This window comes from Schistocerca nitens, chromosome 5 (genome assembly GCF_023898315.1).
Source record: "Schistocerca nitens isolate TAMUIC-IGC-003100 chromosome 5, iqSchNite1.1, whole genome shotgun sequence".
Taxonomy (NCBI): domain Eukaryota; kingdom Metazoa; phylum Arthropoda; class Insecta; order Orthoptera; family Acrididae; genus Schistocerca; species Schistocerca nitens.
The window spans coordinates 443,985,745-444,004,586 of record NC_064618.1 but is presented as its reverse complement, the minus strand read 5'-3'; the positions used below and the strand labels follow the sequence as shown (position 1 = coordinate 444,004,586).

The following is an 18,842-nucleotide window of genomic DNA, read 5'->3' as shown; positions in this document are numbered from 1 at the left end:
GAAAGAACAAGCCACATGATTCCATCAGATATAAAAGAAAGGGGGTAGAAAAAACAGTAACTTTGTGAAAGATTTGCAACCAACAATAAATACCAAATATTTTAAAATAACATGAATGTTCTCAATCAGCGGGCAATAAATTGGTGTTTGTGGTTGATTACAGGCTGCAAAAATAACTATTAAATGATAAAATATGAAAATAAATATAGAAGGTAAAAAAAAAGTGAGCGAGAGGTTGGTTGGCTGGTTGATTTTGGGGAGAGGGGACCAAACAGTGATGTCACCAGTCCCATCAAATTAGGTAAGGATGTGGAAGGAAATCATCCATGACTTTTCAAAGGAACCATCCCAGCATTTGCCTGAAGTGATTTAGGGAAATCACGGAAAAGCTAAATCAGGATGGCCAGATGCAGGCTTGAACTGCTGTCCTCCTGAATGTGAGTCCAGTAAGTGAGAAGTGAGAAAACGAATAAAAATCTATCTATAAAGAGAAGTAGTCACAATTGTAAATATGGGTGATAGATAATGGATGGGCAGTGGGCATAGTATGAAACTGTAGGGGGGAAAGAGAGGGGGGGGGGGGGGGGAGAAGGCATGGGAGTTATAAAAACAGTGCATGAAGTGAAGGATTAAAATTAGGTGGAAGACACAAAAGGTAAACATATGGCTGAGACCTTTTTCTACTCCATTGGAAGAAAGCTCAGTTCACACAAATTTAGAAGAAGGGTAGCAGAAGTAATCCACAGAACTACCATCCATTGTGTCTGACATCCATTTTTTGTAGAATCTTACAACACAGAACAGCATCATAAATGAGCTGAAAATTGGTCATGCTAAAACCATCTAGCATTTTTATTATGAAAAGCATAGATTACTACTCACCATATAGAGGAGAAGTTGAGTTGCAGACAGGCACAACAAGTGGTCTACTGTATGTTTGAGATTTTGGCCAAAAGGTAGTCTTCCAAAGTAGAAAATGCACATCCATAGAAGCACAACACACACACACACACACACACACACACACACACACACATGGCCACTGTCTCTGGCCACTGAGGCCAGATCAGGCCACAGACAGTGGTCATGGGAGCTGTGTGCAAGCGCGCGCGCGTGCGCGTTTGTGTGTGTGTGTATGTGTGTGTGTGTGTGTGTGTGTGTTTATATTTTTATATGTTAGAAGGCCTTTAGGCTGAAAGCTCAAATGTACAGCAATCTTTTTGTTGTGTCTGTCTGTGACTCAACATATCCTCTATACAGTGAGTAGCAATCTATCCTTTCATAATATTGGCATTATTCCATTCTGGATTTTTCCATTTTTTGGTTTCAACTAGCATTATTCTTGCATGACATAGATAAAGGCAGTCAGGTGTATGCCATATTGCTTGACTTCTGAAAAAACATTTGACTCAAAGTCATACCAACCACACATTATTAATGAAAGTATGATCATATGGGGGTATCAAAAAAAAATGTTTGATTGGTTTAAGTATTTCCTGGTAGGCAGTATGCAGTGTTATACTGGATGGGGAGTCACTGACAGATGCAACTGAAACTTATAACATGCTCTAGTGAAGTGTGTTGGGACCCTTCTGTTGATAGTGTACATTAATGAGAAAATACTGATAACTTCAGACTTTTTGCAGATTCAGTTACCTATAGTACAGTATTATCTTAAGAAAGCTGCACAAAGGTTCAGTCAGGTACTGATACACGTTCAAAATGGATGGTGCAAGGATTGGCACTTTGCTTTAAATATTCTGAAATGTAAAACATGCACTTTGCAAAATGAAAAAAGTGTAGTATCCTACTACAGTTAGGAGTGGTGTAAGGATGGACTATGATGTTATGTAGATTGGGTGAGAAGCAGGTCACATTAGGAGGAATGAGAAGGATCTTGAGTACGATGTCCCTTGTTTTGGTGGACTCGCGTCTGGGAGGACGACTGTTCAATCCTGCGTCCGGCCATCCTGATTTAGGTTTTCTGTGATTTCCCTAAATTGCTCCAGGCAAATGTCGGGATGGTTCCTTTGAAAGGGCATGGCCAACTTCCTTCCCTGTCCTTCCATAATCCGATGGGACCGATGACTTCGCAGTTTGGTCTCTTCCTCCAAACAACCCAACCCAACCCCTTGTTTTGGGGCATAATTATAGATAATCAAAGTCCTGGCTAAGGATTTGACTCATTTGTTCCAGTCCAGGATGGTACTAGTGATGAGACAGGTGCTTCTTTGTAGTTGATTTTTGGGGGAGTGGTGGGAGAATTAGAAGTGTACAAGAATATGACATGATAAATCTGTTTGCAGATTAGGTATGTGAATTAGGTCCTCTGCGGAGACCTTCAGCACTCTGGGCAAGGGAATTTTCACCCCTGTAAATATGCCATACATAGATCAAGGTTATATGGAAGGGATGGCAGCTGTTGAAATGCTTATACTGTTGGTGGTTAATGGGTTTAATGTGGACCTACCAACCATGAAAAGTACCAGTGTTTTGACAACTGTCAATCCTTCCACACCAAAAAACTTGTCCCATACAACCTCACCACCTGTGGACTGCATGTCTGCAGTGATGAGAACTCCCTTGCCCAGTATAGTGAATGTCTCACAAGGACCTTCACAAACAGGTGCTACCTCCCAAACTTAGTCTACAAGCAGATTTCCCTTTCACCAAGGCCTTATCATTCGTCATGCTCTGAAATAAGGGGCATTCTACCAACGATCCTTTCCACTGCTAGTAAGTCTGTATTCCATTGCTGATGCAACCTGCAGGATATCCTAGTCCATCCCTATGCCACTCTCACTCCTGATCCATTATTACTTGCTCACACAGTTCCTGCTCCATTCTGGTCACTAGCTTATCCCACCCCATCAGAGGCAAGGCCACCTTTGAAACCAGCTATGTCATATATCAGTTCTGCTTCAATCACTGCACAGCGCTTTAAGTCAGTATGACAACCAATCAGGCATCCGCCAGAATAAATGGCTACTGCCAAGCTGGGGCTCAAAATAAATTCAACACCCAGCAGCACAACTTCCAGCTGAGAACGATATGCTCAGTTTCAATGGCTGCTTCACAACCAGGGAAATATGGATCCTTGCATCGCCACCAGCTGTTCTGAACTACACAGATGCGAGATACCCTTGCAACACAAACTCCTTGCTTCAAACTCCTTTAATGCACAGTCCTCCCTTTCACCACCCAACAGTTTCACCTTCCTCTCACTTATCATCTCTTCCCAATTGACATCTCCACATCATATTCATTGTGTGCCACTCACCACCACCTCCAGCATCTGTGAAGCACATGCCTAGCCCATATCTCTGCCACCCCTTCCTCCTGCGTTCTTAGCCAGCAAACTGACTGGCCCCCTATAGCGGCTAGTTAGCCACACAGGTTCAACTCACATGGGGACTTCTAGTAACATGCCTTTGGTTTGTTGCCACACTACTTGAAATGGTGTAAGTTTATCAGTCCATCATCTTGCTTTCTTATTGGTTGATTTTTAGTCTTCTATGTTTTTACTTCATAGTTAACAGAAGCTGGTTTCAGCACAGTGTGCTTCTCATTACGACCTCTCAAATCTACTGCACTCTTTGAATTGTGTTGTATATATGTGGCATGTATTCTGATTGTGTTCTTCTCATGTCCATAACACTAGGTACAGTAAATGATTTCAAATTTGTTTTTGTTTCATATAAAGTAGAAGTTGCTTTCATTGCGTGGTGTTCTGTGGACATATGCGTATCTGTTATTGCCTACAAATCTGAGTGTGAACTGATCAATTTAAATGCATTGCATATTGCTCATATTCTATGTTATTTTTGTTCGTATCTGTTTTCAGTACTTTCTCATATTTAATGTAGAACTCCATATTTGCAGGTTTTAACAGTATTGGTAGTCAAATTTATTATATCTTGCCATGGAATGATTATGTAACTCTGCTTTTAATGAAGTTGCTTCTTGTCATGGAGTGCCATGCATTTCATAGTGTCTTAAAGAGTTTGAATGTGAATCTATATGAGTAGGCCCTATGCTTTGTAGTCTTGGTGACTAGACCATTCTTTCTTGAAATGCAAAAATGCAAAAGTAGTTACACAAATGTTTTCAAACGTTATTGACTGGTACTACAAATAGTACATTTTAGCACAATATACTTAAAGTGCATTTAAATCAAACAATTCACACATGGATTCATAAGAAGTAACAGATAGACATGAGTCCATAGAATACCATATGACTGATGACATCAGCAGTTTGGTCCCATAGAACTTTCCACAATACCATATGATGAAACCATTTTCTATTTCATATGAAATAAAAATAAATATGTAATCATTTACCACACCCACTATTGTGTACAAGGACAAAAATTAAGTGGAATACAAGCAAAATATTTACATTGAAATTCAGAAAGTGCAATACACACAAGAAGGTCATAATCAGGAACATAATTTCCACTTGATAACAGCCACATGGTCAAAATTGCAATATTGTGTTTTACAAATAAATACACTTTTCCACCAGACTAGCAGACCCATACATAAAGCACAAATGAAAAATATTATCATCTAATAGTCACATTTTAAAAAGCAATAATATGGATTTCTGTGTCATATTCCTTGAATTTAAAGTTCACTACCATGGCCACTTGGAGCACTACTCTCACTCTCTGTTTCCATGTCAAAATATGGGCCTTGCACTTCTAATATTTCTGATATTTTGGTCTTCTGTGGTTGCCCACTGCCAGCCCATCTTTCTTCCTCCTGCCTGTTTCTCCCTCTACCCACCCCACCAAACACTACCCCCTTCCTGCCCAGGTCACCTGCTGAATTGCAATCACAGCATTGTGCATCCATCTAGAACTACAGTTTGTATGGTGGACACTCAGTGTGTGTGTGTGTGTGTGGAGAGGGGGGGGGGGTTATGTGTGTACACTTTGTGGATGTACTTGAACTCTAGCTCGAGAAAGGATTGATTCCAAAAGCTATCAAGCTTTCTTTCTTTTCTGTGTGTATCTGTTGACAACTCAATGGTTCTGCTATTTTGTGAGTGGTGTCCTTTAGTCTGAAATTATTAATATTCTATCAGAGCATACCATATTTAATCTCTGTCTCAGGTAGTACTCTTTAGAAAAATGCCAGAAAAGTCTCTGTAATCTTTCTTGCTTGGCAATCTTTGACAGAAATTCACTGTTTTTGCACAACAACCCATTGTCAGAAAAGTTTCTGCAGCTCTCCCTTTCTTTTTGTTCTGTCTGTATTCAGAGGATACCATCTGAAGTATCATAAGAAATTTATGCTGTCAGTCTTTTTTTCTATGTACTAAATTAAAAATCCATGCAGAATATGATAATTCTCATAACACACTTGCTAACTTTTTCCCCTGATCTAAACTGATTAGTATGCTAACTAATCACTGACATATATTTATGCAGTAAAAAATATTCCCTGTAGCATAAAACATGAATAGCCTAGTTCATGTTATCATTTCAATCCTCTGTCAAGGCAGCAACCCTTACAGATCTGTATTGTAATTTTTATTTTTATGTGACAACAGCACTTTGAATCTTTAATCACCAGAAAATTGCAGTTTATGTTTGCCACAACCTTTTAAGACTGACATATACATACACTACTGGTCATTAAAATTGCTACACCAAGAAGAAATGCAGATGATAAACAGGTATTCATTGGACAAATATATTATACTAGAACTGACATATGATTACATTTTCACAGAATTTGGGTGCATAGATCCTGAGAAATCAATACCCAAAACAACCACTTCTGGCCATAATAATGGCCTTGATACACCTGGGCACTGAGTCAAACAGAGCTTGGATGGCATGTACAGGCACAGGTTGCCCATGCAGCTTCAACACAATACCACAGTTCATCAAGAGTAGTGACCGACGTATTGTGACAAACCAGTTACTCGGCCACCATTGACCAGACATTTTCAATTGGTGAGAGATCTGGAGAATGTGCTGGCCAGGGCAGCAGTCGAACATTCTCTGTATCCAGAAAGGTCCATACAGGCCCTGCAACATGCGGTCGTGCATTCTCCTGCTGAAATGTAGGGTTTCGCAGGGATCGAATGAAGGGTAGAGCCATGAGTCGTAGCACATCTGAAAGGTAACGTCCACTGTTCAAAGTGCCGTCAATGTGAACAAGAGGTGAGCGAGACATGTAACCAATGGCACCCCATACCATCATGCCGGGTGATACGCCAGTATGGCGATGATGAATATACGCTTCCAATGTGTGTTCACCGCGATGTCGCCAAACCCAGATGCGACCATCATGATGTTGTCAACAGAACCTGAATTCATCCAAAAAAATGACGTTTTGCCATTCATGCACCCAGGTTTGTCATTGAGTACACCATCACAGGTGCTCCTGCCTGTGATGCAGTGTCAAGGGTAACCGCAGCCATGTCTCCAAGCTGATGGTCCATGCTGCTGCAAATGTCATCGAACTGTTGTTGTCTACGTCTCCATCTGTTGACTCGGGGATTGAGACGTGGCTACACAATACGTTACAGCCATGCGGATAAGATGCCTGTCATCTCGAGTGCTAGTGATATGAGGTTGTTGGGATCCAGCACGGTGTTCCGTATTACCCTCCTGAACCCACTGATTCCATATTCTGCTAACAGTCATTAGATCTTGAGCAATGCAAGCAGTAATGTCATGATATGATAAACCGCAATCGCAGCAGGCTACAATCCAACCTTTATCAAAGTCGGAAACATGATGGTACGCATCTCTCCTCCTTACACGAGGCATCACAACAATGTTACACCAGGCAATGCTGGTCAACTGCTGTTTGTGTATGAGTAATCAGTTGGAAACTTTCCTCATGTCAGCACATTGTAGGTGTCGCCACCGGTGCCAACCTTGTGTGAATGCTCTGAAAAGCTAATCATTTGCATATCACAGCATCTTCTTCCTGTCAGTTAAATTTTGCATCTGTAACATGTCATCTACATGGTGTAGCAGTTTTAATGTCCAGTAGTGTAGGAAAGTGTGTAAACTGTAAATTCTGGCATAGCTCATACATTATACACATTTTGCCATACAATAAAGTTACAGCTTCTTGCTAGTTTGTGTGCAGAAAACAATTTAATTCACTATAACTGTCAGACAGAAAGCTATAATACTCCTGAAACTGAAACTTACCATGGCAATGGCACTGTTCCAACCATATACTGCTACAGGAGAGTTGAATGCACTAATTACTCCAACAACACCCCATGGATTCCATTTTTCAATCAGAAGATGTCCCTCACGCTCAGATGGAAAGAGTTTCCCAGCAAACATACGTGACAGACCAACGGCATAATCACATATATCTATGTATTCTTGTACTTCACCAATTGCTTCTGGCAGTATCTTCCCTAGAGATTTGAAGAAGCAAACAACACTGATTTTAGTCATTGATTTAATATGCAAAAGCTATTGGCAATGTTCAAGATCAGAAAAAAACTGTAGCTGTATATGTGTCTGGCATGATTATAATTAGAAATTAGAAAAAAATTAGATCCACTAATTAAAACAAAAACTAAATTTCAACCAAAATTTGGAATACCTAATTCACTTGCTTTAGTGAAAAAAGTAAGATGTGCCCATTCCACCTAGTGCAAAACTAGCCTCATTGATGTTAGCAGCCAGTTTTCCAACTTTCCACTTGCAGAGCAGTAGAAATTTCAACAGAATTGTTACATCATGTCAGAAAAAAAAACAGTGGAGACAGAAGATATAAAGATGGCAACTGAAAAATGCTTAAAGCAAAATTATTTCCAATTTCAACAACTCTGTAACAGTCAATTAGATGGGTTAGCAATGGAGTCACCACTGAGCCCTGTATTAGCTGAAATGTTTATGGATTATTATGAACAAACATTTTAGATAAAGAGACTCTAAGTTTTAAAATACGATATTTGACTAGGGATGTGGATGATGTGCTGCACTTTTGGACAGGTACGAGTAGACAATTAAATAAATTTTTTCAACATTTGAATTCACACCATAGTAAAACCAAATTTGCAATAGAGTTGGAACAAGATTCTATCAGCTTTTTAGACCTCACCATTGACATCAGTAAGCAACAGCATTTATTTAAGATGTACAGGAAAGTAGCTACAACAGGCCCAGTAATACCTACCAATTCCCCTCATCCCATAACACACAAACATTCAGCCTTCCATTCCATGGTGCACCACCTACTGTATTCTGAAAATAATTAAAGAAATAGCATGCAGCAATGGTTATAATTCTATACTAATTGAGAACATACTCAGCAAAAAGAAGAGATGGGGGATAACAGCACTCCTTTATTCACATCAGACAGCACAAAACAACCCTGATAACAAATAGACCCCTGCTATATGTGGGTAGAACTTCAAAGATTTTTTGCCAGGAAACTAAAATCAAGGAAACATACTCCAGCTTTTTACACTAGTAATACTGCTGCCCACCTTCTGTTCAATAGTAAACACAAGATTCCATCTTCAGAACAGAGTGGAATACATAGAATTTCCTGCCATCTGTTTGGCAAATTATATGTTGCTCAATCAGGACTGACTGAGCACGGAAGGATTCAAATTATGTGAAATGTGATGTTCTCCATAAAGGAACTAATGGTAGAAAACTAACACTACTTGAAATTCTGGCCATTAATAATCACCAATCAAAGAATCCTGACCTGGTCCTTAATGACCACACAGTTCCATTGCTCACCCTTATCAAAATAGCAGCAGCCAGTTATTATTTATCTCACCATTATGTAATAGGCTTGCTATAACTATTCCACAGCCACATTCCATACTTCTGTCTTGCTCTCCCCACCCCTCCCCTCTTTTTTGGTCTATTCATCACATTCACCCATCAAATCGAAAGACTTGCACCCAGATGTAGGGAAGCAGCATACTCACGCCTTATAAAATTCATATTGTGTGCCAGCCTAGTCCGCTGTAACTAGCTCTGACGTCATAAATATTGCGCAATACTTTAAAATGAAGTAAATAACCTGAAACGTTTCTAGAATGTCAGGAGTAATACAAAATTGGTGTTGGATATCAGTTCAATAACTTTAACCATTTTCGCAATTTGGATGTTTTTCTGTAAAAATCATTGGCGCAACAGAAAAGAGCTAGAAACTTAAAAATTTATATTTAGATTCCTTTTGCACAATAATTTAGTAGAAACAGTATTCTGGATCTCACAAATTAAAATTTTAGTTGAAATTCATGATTTTCTGGTTTTTGTCTTAGAAATTAAGGAAGCAAGATAGATTTAGTAGGCGAATAAATAAAGCTAGGATGTTTAAATTTAAGTAGAAGGGAGATCCGCTATAATCATAAAAATGTGAGAAGTTTCAACAGAATAACTATAAAACTTTAGCTATAGCGTATCTCAAAAGAGCAAGTTCAGAGCTCGTCTACTGCGTGTAGTGTAATTAAATTAATTCTCTCACCCAAAATATTTGACTTAGCCACGTCAGACTTTTATTATGATTACTTACTTGTGTGCTGATTGCACATTTAAATTGAGAGCTTCATCGGCCATCAGCAAAGGAAGCAATGATTTATTCGATAACTTAAAGTGGTGCATTAGTAGCCCAGCGGCTAGTCGGGAGAGCAGATTTGATCAGGCATTCCATTAGCCGTCCGCACCGCAGCTTTATATGTAAGAACTCTGTGCAAAAAAAAGAGGAAGGCCCCAGTTCTCTCCAGACGCTGATTAGCACACCACCTGTGCCGGGAGTCGCGTCGGTATCGTTGATATAAACAGCCTCGGATGCAGTAATAAGTTACTTGGGATTCGCGTAATCATGAAATCGTTTTCGAGTGAAGTGTTAATTTTGGGATGACATTAATGATCTATCTTTAGTTTGCGTATGTCGTATTTTCATGTGCCGCTGCAGGACAGACATTCTACAATTATTAGCGTGGCGTTTCATGAACATTATCATCAAATTATGGCGAGCATTCACTTAAACATTTAATTTGAACAGTTGTAGTGGCATCATTGCATTAGACTCTGAACTGCTCTGGTAGTTGGATTGTGTGGATTCTTTTTGGTCTGTGATTTTCAGAATATAGTGAACATTTTAGAGAGAATGGTTTTTGATTATGAATCCCAGACAATCTCCTAATTCCTCAGAGCTATAAGCTGTAGCTATAAATGTACACTTGAGAGGTGGCATGAGCCCCCTCTCATATTTCTATCTTACGATTCTCCTCTCTAGTTGCATGCGGTGGAGGGTTGCTTTTCCTTAACACGCGTACTTCCCACGCAGCGTCTCTCGTCACCCGGGTGGGCCGGTGACAGGCGGGCTCTGTGGAACTGGAGAGAGTTAAGCCGACGTGTGTGAGGCAGTCGAGTGAATGCTTTTCAGACGCCGACATTGTCAAGAGACACGCCCGCTGGGGTGTGAAGTAGCGGCTGGGCTAGAGGTTCCGTTACTTCAGAGAAACTTTGCGAAAACACTTTCTGGCGGGCTACCAGCGAGGCGTGGGAATGACTTGTGTACCCACGCAGTTGTGGCGGGAAAATTCCCGCACTTTCTGCAAAATCAGCACAGAAATTGGCGCCAAGAATCTCCATTGGTGGAATGGTAGTGCTCCGGCAATGGAGTGGAATTTCCGCCGGTTTTCGAGTTGCTGATTGGAACGTAACCACGGCCACTGTCGTGGGGGCGGGAATGTTCGGTGTTCGGCCTGTGCGGGTGCTCTGGGTAGTCGGCAGTCGGCTTTCGGTCGAGGACGTCGGAGCAACCAGCCCTCGCCTGCGGTACGCCAGATCGTGTTCTGGGAGATAAGAAGACTGTTGGTAATGTACGTCCGCAGCACCGGCAGATAGGGATTTTCCTAGGTGATAATCAGAGCTCAGCAGAGCGCGCCTGTTCATCCTTTTCTAACTTTGTTCAGTTTCGAGTAGCAGCAATTACTATTGGGTTAGCTGTGTGTCTCTCTTGAGATTTGAGTGGAAAGGAATTGGCTCCACATACCACTTCGTCTTAAACCTCACGATCTAAGTTAGGGACAACTTCACCTTTACTGTGTTTGTATGAATCTCCAATTTTAGCCAATTTGATGTTTTATATTTCCTGTGTCTCTTTTACTATTCTGCGTTTAATCTTAATAAATCATATTGTTATTTTGGACAGAACTTTCTTTCTGTTAATCAATAGAGCAACCCTATCATTCCTCACTATGCTAATGAAACCTTTGTTTATTTAACTTATTTATCAAATTTAATTATTGCAGGTGCCAAACTCTCTTCTACTCCACTAGCAGGGTTGATTAGAGTCAGTTCGCGTATTTGTTTTATCCTTGTGCAACAGCAAAAGTCGGAGTTAGAATAGGGGGGGCTTAGAGCATGATTTACACATGTGGATTCTAGTAGAATTTAGTGATAAATACACTACTAGCCCCGGCACCTCGCATAATATGGCGACCCTTGGCCTCGGATCTTTCCTGTGAATCTCTGATAAACAAACAGGATTCTTAGTAGGAACATTCAATTTTTTTTTCTCTCTATTTTTTTTAATGATTAATACCCAAGTTTTTTTTGGTAGTTCCGCGTTTAGTTTTAAGTAGCGGCGCATGACTACAGTTTTTGTTTTCAGAGTATATATTTTTTGTTCATTGTTTTTTTTGTGTTTCGCTGATGTGGTGTCTGTACCGCATCGCACTTTGTCGGATTTGTGTGCGGTTTCTGTACCACATCAAATTGTGTTTGTGATTACAGCGTTGGAACAGCGTTGTTGAAATTTTATGTTTATGTGTAAAAAATATATGGAGTAGATTAATTTTATTGTGCATTTTAGATGAATTTGTTTTTATGAATGATAACGAGAAGTAAGGCACGACTATTATCGGGCGAAGCTAAAACAAAAGAGGATAGCATAATGGATAAGGGGCAGTTTACTGACGGGAATAGGTTCGGAGATGAGATGGGCACATTTTTAGCAGGACAGGACGCCAGGGGCATTGATGAGGAAGGTGATTTGGACGCGATCTCAGAGCAGCGTTGCGGCCGTGATTATGATAGTGAAGTAGAGGATGAAACAGAGACAGGCACACAGGTCGAGACGGTAGCAGAAGTTTATAGTCAAACGAACGAGTGCAGACAGAGGCCAGCTCGGTCACGTCAGAGCTCTAGCGCCCAGGTGTCCAGAGTTACATCGCCCATGTTTGAAGAGGATCAAGAAGATGACGTAAACCCAATACTGAGCTTCCTACGATCAATGAAAGAAGAAGCTGACGAAAAGCGTAAGAAGCAGGAAGAAGCTGACGAACAGCGTAAGAGGGAGAAGGAAGAAGAGGAGAAACAACGTAAGAAGGAGAAGGAAGAAGCTGACGAACAGCGTAAGAAGGACACGGAGGCAATAATTTCGCATATAGGGGAAATTCGTGGGGAATTACTAACAATAAAGAAAGAATGTGGAGAAGCAAAACAATTGTCAATGGTAGCACAAAAAGTAGCAGGCCTAGCCCAAACGGCAGCAACAGGGGCAATGAAAATCGCAAAAGTAACTTCTCAACTTGTAGGTCGCTTGCGACGTGCGACACAAGCCCACTCAAAATCCCTAGCGTTCTTAAAAACCCAAGGTAATATTGCGGTTACCAACATCACGAAACGAATGAAAGAAGTAGAGAGTCGGATGGCGAAACTAGAGCGAAACGGGCACACGAGCACTGCGCGTTCGGATACCAATGATGGAGTACACAGAAGTGTGTCTCCGAGGAAAAGCCCGCCGTGCTCTAGCCCAGTGACAGAGGGCGGAACTAACAATGCACACGCAGAAACACCTAGTAATAGCTCCAATAATTGTAGCCCACTTAGGAGAGTGAATTCTGAGTGTCACCGCCACTGTGATACAGAGGTAGCACATCACAGTTATCAGCAAGATAGATCAGGACACTCAGCAGACGTGCAAGTATCGGAAACGAGTGACAACACCAGTGCGAGGATCGGACAGGATTTTGATCACAATCACTTCCTGTCGATACTAAAATTCCAAAAGTTCAGAGATAATGGAGGGTCGATGCATCCGAAGAGCTGGGTGACGCAGTTTACTAATTCATTACCGTCATCATGGCCAACCCACGCAAAATTAGAATTCATGTGTGGACACATCGAGGGCCAAGCCGCGGAAAAGATGCGGGGTGTGGCAGCGACGTGTCGGACCTATCAGGAATTTGTTGATGCATTCCTGCGGACCTACTGGTCAAAGGAAGCGCAAGACAGGATTAAAGAGGAAATAATATTTTGTCCTGAACTGGAAGTGTCCGGGCATAAGAACGCAACCAAATTTTTTGATGATTTACTCAAGAAGAATCAGTTTTTAGATAGTCCATATAGCAACGGAGAAATCATTAAATTTTGCTTTTCCAAATTGCCTATTAGGTATCAACAGACACTTGTCGGAAGGTGTGGATCGGACATAGAAGCATTCAAGAGTCTATTGCGCGAACTCGAAGTAGTCTTCGATAAACAAGACGCAAAGGACAGGAAGAAGGCGCAAAATAACAAATACCACGGGCCAGCAAGGGAAGACGACAACAGATCGCAAAATCGCACTCGTCAGTTAGGAAACCAGGGTTACGGAAATCAAGGTTACGCTACTCAAGGTTATGGAAACCAGAGACACGGAAACCAGAACGTCAGGAAACAGGGTCAATCTAGACAAGGAATCTGGGACAGGAGAAATAACGTACGGCAAAGCGACCGTAATTGGAGAGAGCGAAATCAAGGACAACAGGAGAACCAGGAGATTGAAATTAGACCTGCAAATCCTAATGCACGTCAGAGGAGGGGGAGTCTAACAAGGGATTGGCGCTAGTCCATAGGATTCCACCACATCTCTCACACAAAGAAGTTCGTGGAATAATAGTAGTGTAAGAAATGTACATAGTAGAATAGGCAAATATATGAACCTTTGTTCGGGGAACAATAATCGTTACATTAATAGATTAAGATTGCTAAAGTATTAACACGCTGCGTTGTCTTGCATAAGAATTTACTGCTGCTATCCTCTTTTTGTTTATGTTTGCGATCTCCAATGTCGATGGAGTAGGAGACACTACCTTTTCATGAGCAATGTTTTTGTCCTTTCCTATCTGGTGTCCATGTTAAGGGATAAGGATGAGTGACGAGACGTCGCACAAACGGGCGCATACAAGAACGTGCTCTTAGAAGCGTTCTGAGAGGTCGTGATACGCTCCATAGCGGCCACAACCAGTTCGTGAGACGTTCATACCAATGCTTGCAGGCACGCGTCAGTGCACTGCACGATTGTGGTATATTGCGCGATTTCGAGGGTGAATATGGGCAGTATAGTTTTTGCAGAGCTGCGCCGGTATCGTTGTCTTGCAAGTCGGGGTGAACCTGTGAGCATTTGACTCTAATGGTGCCCTAGACGAGAGAAATGAGGGCATAAAAGCCTACCATGCTAATGTGCTGGTTGGGGATTTAGCGTGCTGCTCGTTTTTGTCACAGATGAATCACCAAGGAATTGTACTTGGATATTCGTGACATACTGTGTAGCTGGCGTGTGTTGGGTGTCTGAATCCTCAACAGGAACCAGTCCTGGCTTGGTCATATTACATTGCTTCTGGAAAGGTGTACTTCGATCGCGAAAACCGCTTCACATAGAGAAGGAAGTTGCAACTATAAATTTATTGTCGTGTATAGCCATGGCTAACCCAGTCTCTGGAGTTTCAGTGAGGCGTAATGAAAACTCGGAGGTCATGTCGTACGGCGCGCACATCACTGTCGTCAATAGCGGCGAGCAGCAAGACATCTCAGCGTAACAGGAACTATGTAAGGGTATTGTATAAGGTAAATAAAAAAATAAATAAATAAATAAATAAATAAATAAATAAAATAAAATAAATAAATAAATAAATAAAAGGGAAAGTACGATACTAGGAAGTTAAACTGTAGGATTTAACAATAACTAGATTAATATTGTGGGGGTTTTCTACCACAAGTGTGGCGCGCGCCTGTTGAGTTGCTATTTTTCAGGTCACCAAACCACAGACCCGAGATGGAGGGACGACGGGCGAGCGAAAGTAGCGTAGTTGCATGTTCTTTATAGCACAGTAAAACTTAGACCTGCATAACAACATAATTTAATTAAAAGACGTAGAATGTAGATCGTTGGGATATGGTAGTTAATTCTTGAAGCATGTCTACTGTCGATCTATATAATTAATAGTAATATTAGTGCGGGCCCGCACATTTAGTTGTTCATCCATTACAAAGCATCAGTTATCACACACCATGTACATACTGAGATCGGTCTCTACACATATATCAAAATAAATTATTTCCATGTCTAGATTAGATGTTATAATGATTGCCATAGATTAATAACTATAAAAGTAAAATAAGAGTGTCTGAAATGACAGACCATCAATGTTTCATTATGTAAATTTATTATAACATAGAAGGTCATGGGAAAAAGTTAGGCATAAGACTTTTGTAAGAATTGTACAGATGACGAGGAACGTGGCAATGCAGAGGCCAGCCAGTGCAAAAACAAGAGGTCTTCGGCTACCTGCTAGAGGGCGAGCATCCCGTCCTACACGCTGACAGTCACCCGGCTGCCTACCTGAGGGATTACACGGGACCCTCGCCCCGCCACAAGCGAAAGTGGGGCTGGCCGTTGACCCTGACACGCGACAGCCTGCTAGCTCTCCGGACGCGGCAGCCGCTTGGAGGGATTCCCTGCGGCAGACCACGTTGTCGTGAGTACACGAAGAACATCACATATCGTGTCAGAACCTGCGCCTCATGTGCCTCAGGACAGAAAGGGACGCTCTATACTCACCTGTTTTGGTTTTTACAACTCACTAGCATTGGCCGATCTGCATACACAAAGCAGTATCGTGCCACACTAACAAATGTATGGTCTCATGTCTTACTTCTCCTCTCTATTAGAGAGCAGTTTTTAACAATAGTCGCTCCTAGTTCGATCCTGTATGGATGACCTCACACACTTGTGGAGTCACTCCACGTGCCATCATCCCTCGTCGAACTGCAATATTGGGAAACATAAAGTTCTGTCCAGCGAGAGAAGAGACCTAGACTAGTGATGTATCCCAACGAGTAGACCTCAGAGACAATTAATCGACGTGAGGAGAGCCTATCACTGTGTCTTCCTACCATACGGCCGTGATCATATGCGTGGGTCTGACTACAATCTCAACAGCGTACTGCAGACACTCCAGAACTCCCTATTGCTGTTGCCACAACGTAGCAACTACAACCGACGTTTAGCCTTATGTGATGTCAGTACAGTGGAATCAGTGAAGTGCCACGGATATTTCTAACAATGTGATTTAGTGCCTCATTCTCAGCACAGTCGTGAACTTTGTGCAATGTGCACGCACAATTTGATGCCCCATGAACCTTGTTTTTTTTGTTTTTCTTAAATTTCTTTCTCTTATGTTGTTTCTGTAATGTATGTTATACCTTGTATGCGTTTGTGTTTTACACTGTAATTCTTATTACAGATTACTGTATTGTTCTCCACATCATGTTTTTTTTGTATTTTGTGTTTATTGTTGTGTGTATGCTAACAGTGTGCCTGAAGTCCCCATAAACTGAAGCAGATACCACCACTGTCATTGTGAATGGACCATCAGTTCAGGGAACATTTTGTAAAGGTTATTCTTGCTGCAGGGAGACAGAATGAATCGGAGGTTGTAACTAGATTCTGAAAACTCACAAAGAGATTGTTAACTTAAATATTATCATGTGTGAGTGAGGTCAGGTTAGTTTAATGATTAAAATTGTTGTAACATCTTGGGCATTTAATTGCGGAGCACTCCAACTCTGATTGTAAAGAATAAACTGCTCCATATTTGGCTCAGATGCCCGGGCCATGTTTAGAGCGTGAATGTCTGCGTGAATCGGTGTTTGGAAGGGGCTCCCTGGGTATGGATGTGTGATGTGAGTGTTAGTGTTCCATATTAAGAAGGTGAAGTTGGCTACATCATAAATAATCCTCCCTCTATGAGTTGCATTTTTCAGTTGCAATGATCTTTTTTATAGAGTGCAGTATGTGGAGTCACTTTGTAAGATTGTTCTTGGGCGATTGACTCACTACCTTGCTCCTAAGTGAGCCAACCGCTCACCAATTACAATCTAAAATGGCGTAGGGGCAATGAGAGGTGGCATGAGCCCCCTCTCATATTTCTATCTTACGATTCTCCTCTCTAGTTGCATGCGGTGGAGGGTTGCTTTTCCTTAACACGCGTACTTCCCACGCAGCGTCTCTCGTCACCCGGGTGGGCCGGTGACAGGCGGGCTCTGTGGAACTGGAGAGAGTTAAGCCGACGTGTGTGAGGCAGTCGAGTGAATGCTTTTCAGACGCCGACATTGTCAAGAGACACGCCCGCTGGGGTGTGAAGTAGCGGCTGGGCTAGAGGTTCCGTTACTTCAGAGAAACTTTGCGAAAACACTTTCTGGCGGGCTACCAGCGAGGCGTGGGAATGACTTGTGTACCCACGCAGTTGTGGCGGGAAAATTCCCGCACTTTCTGCAAAATCAGCACAGAAATTGGCGCCAAGAATCTCCATTGGTGGAATGGTAGTGCTCCGGCAATGGAGTGGAATTTCCGCCGGTTTTCGAGTTGCTGATTGGAACGTAACCACGGCCACTGTCGTGGGGGCGGGAATGTTCGGTGTTCGGCCTGTGCGGGTGCTCTGGGTAGTCGGCAGTCGGCTTTCGGTCGAGGACGTCGGAGCAACCAGCCCTCGCCTGCGGTACGCCAGATCGTGTTCTGGGAGATAAGAAGACTGTTGGTAATGTACGTCCGCAGCACCGGCAGATAGGGATTTTCCTAGGTGATAATCAGAGCTCAGCAGAGCGCGCCTGTTCATCCTTTTCTAACTTTGTTCAGTTTCGAGTAGCAGCAATTACTATTGGGTTAGCTGTGTGTCTCTCTTGAGATTTGAGTGGAAAGGAATTGGCTCCACATACCACTTCGTCTTAAACCTCACGATCTAAGTTAGGGACAACTTCACCTTTACTGTGTTTGTATGAATCTCCAATTTTAGCCAATTTGATGTTTTATATTTCCTGTGTCTCTTTTACTATTCTGCGTTTAATCTTAATAAATCATATTGTTATTTTGGACAGAACTTTCTTTCTGTTAATCAATAGAGCAACCCTATCATTCCTCACTATGCTAATGAAACCTTTGTTTATTTAACTTATTTATCAAATTTAATTATTGCAGGTGCCAAACTCTCTTCTACTCCACTAGCAGGGTTGATTAGAGTCAGTTCGCGTATTTGTTTTATCCTTGTGCAACAGCAAAAGTCGGAGTTAGAATAGGGGGGGCTTAGAGCATGATTTACACATGTGGATTCTAGTAGAATTTAGTGATAAATACACTACTAGCCCCGGCACCTCGCACACTCCTGGAAATGGAAAAAAGAACACATTGACACCGGTGTGTCAGACCCACCATACTTGCTCCGGACACTGCGAGAGGGCTGTACAAGCAATGATCACACGCACGGCACAGCGGACACACCAGGAACCGCGGTGTTGGCCGTTGAATGGCGCTAGCTGCGCAGCATTTGTGCACCGCCGCCGTCAGTGTCAGCCAGTTTGCCATGGCATACAGAGCTCCATCGCAGTCTTTAACACTGGTAGCATGCCGCGACAGCGTGGACGTGAACCGTATGTGCAGTTGACGGACTTTGAGCGAGGGCGTATAGTGGGCATGCGGGAGGCCGGGTGGACGTACCGCCGAATTGCTCAACACGTGGGGCGTGAGGTCTCCACAGTACATCGATGTTGTCGCCAGTGG

General features: G+C 42.1%; 1 protein-coding gene across 1 annotated transcript in view; it reads right to left on the bottom strand.

The window, feature by feature from the left end:
* LOC126260131 (alpha-aminoadipic semialdehyde dehydrogenase-like) overlaps nt 1-18,842 on the bottom strand; it is a 138,521-nt gene that overhangs the window by 66,736 nt on the left and 52,943 nt on the right. The window contains exon 3 of the mRNA XM_049957376.1: nt 7,184-7,401. Coding sequence (XP_049813333.1) covers nt 7,184-7,401 — 218 coding nt within the window. The remainder of the gene's footprint in view (nt 1-7,183; nt 7,402-18,842) is intronic.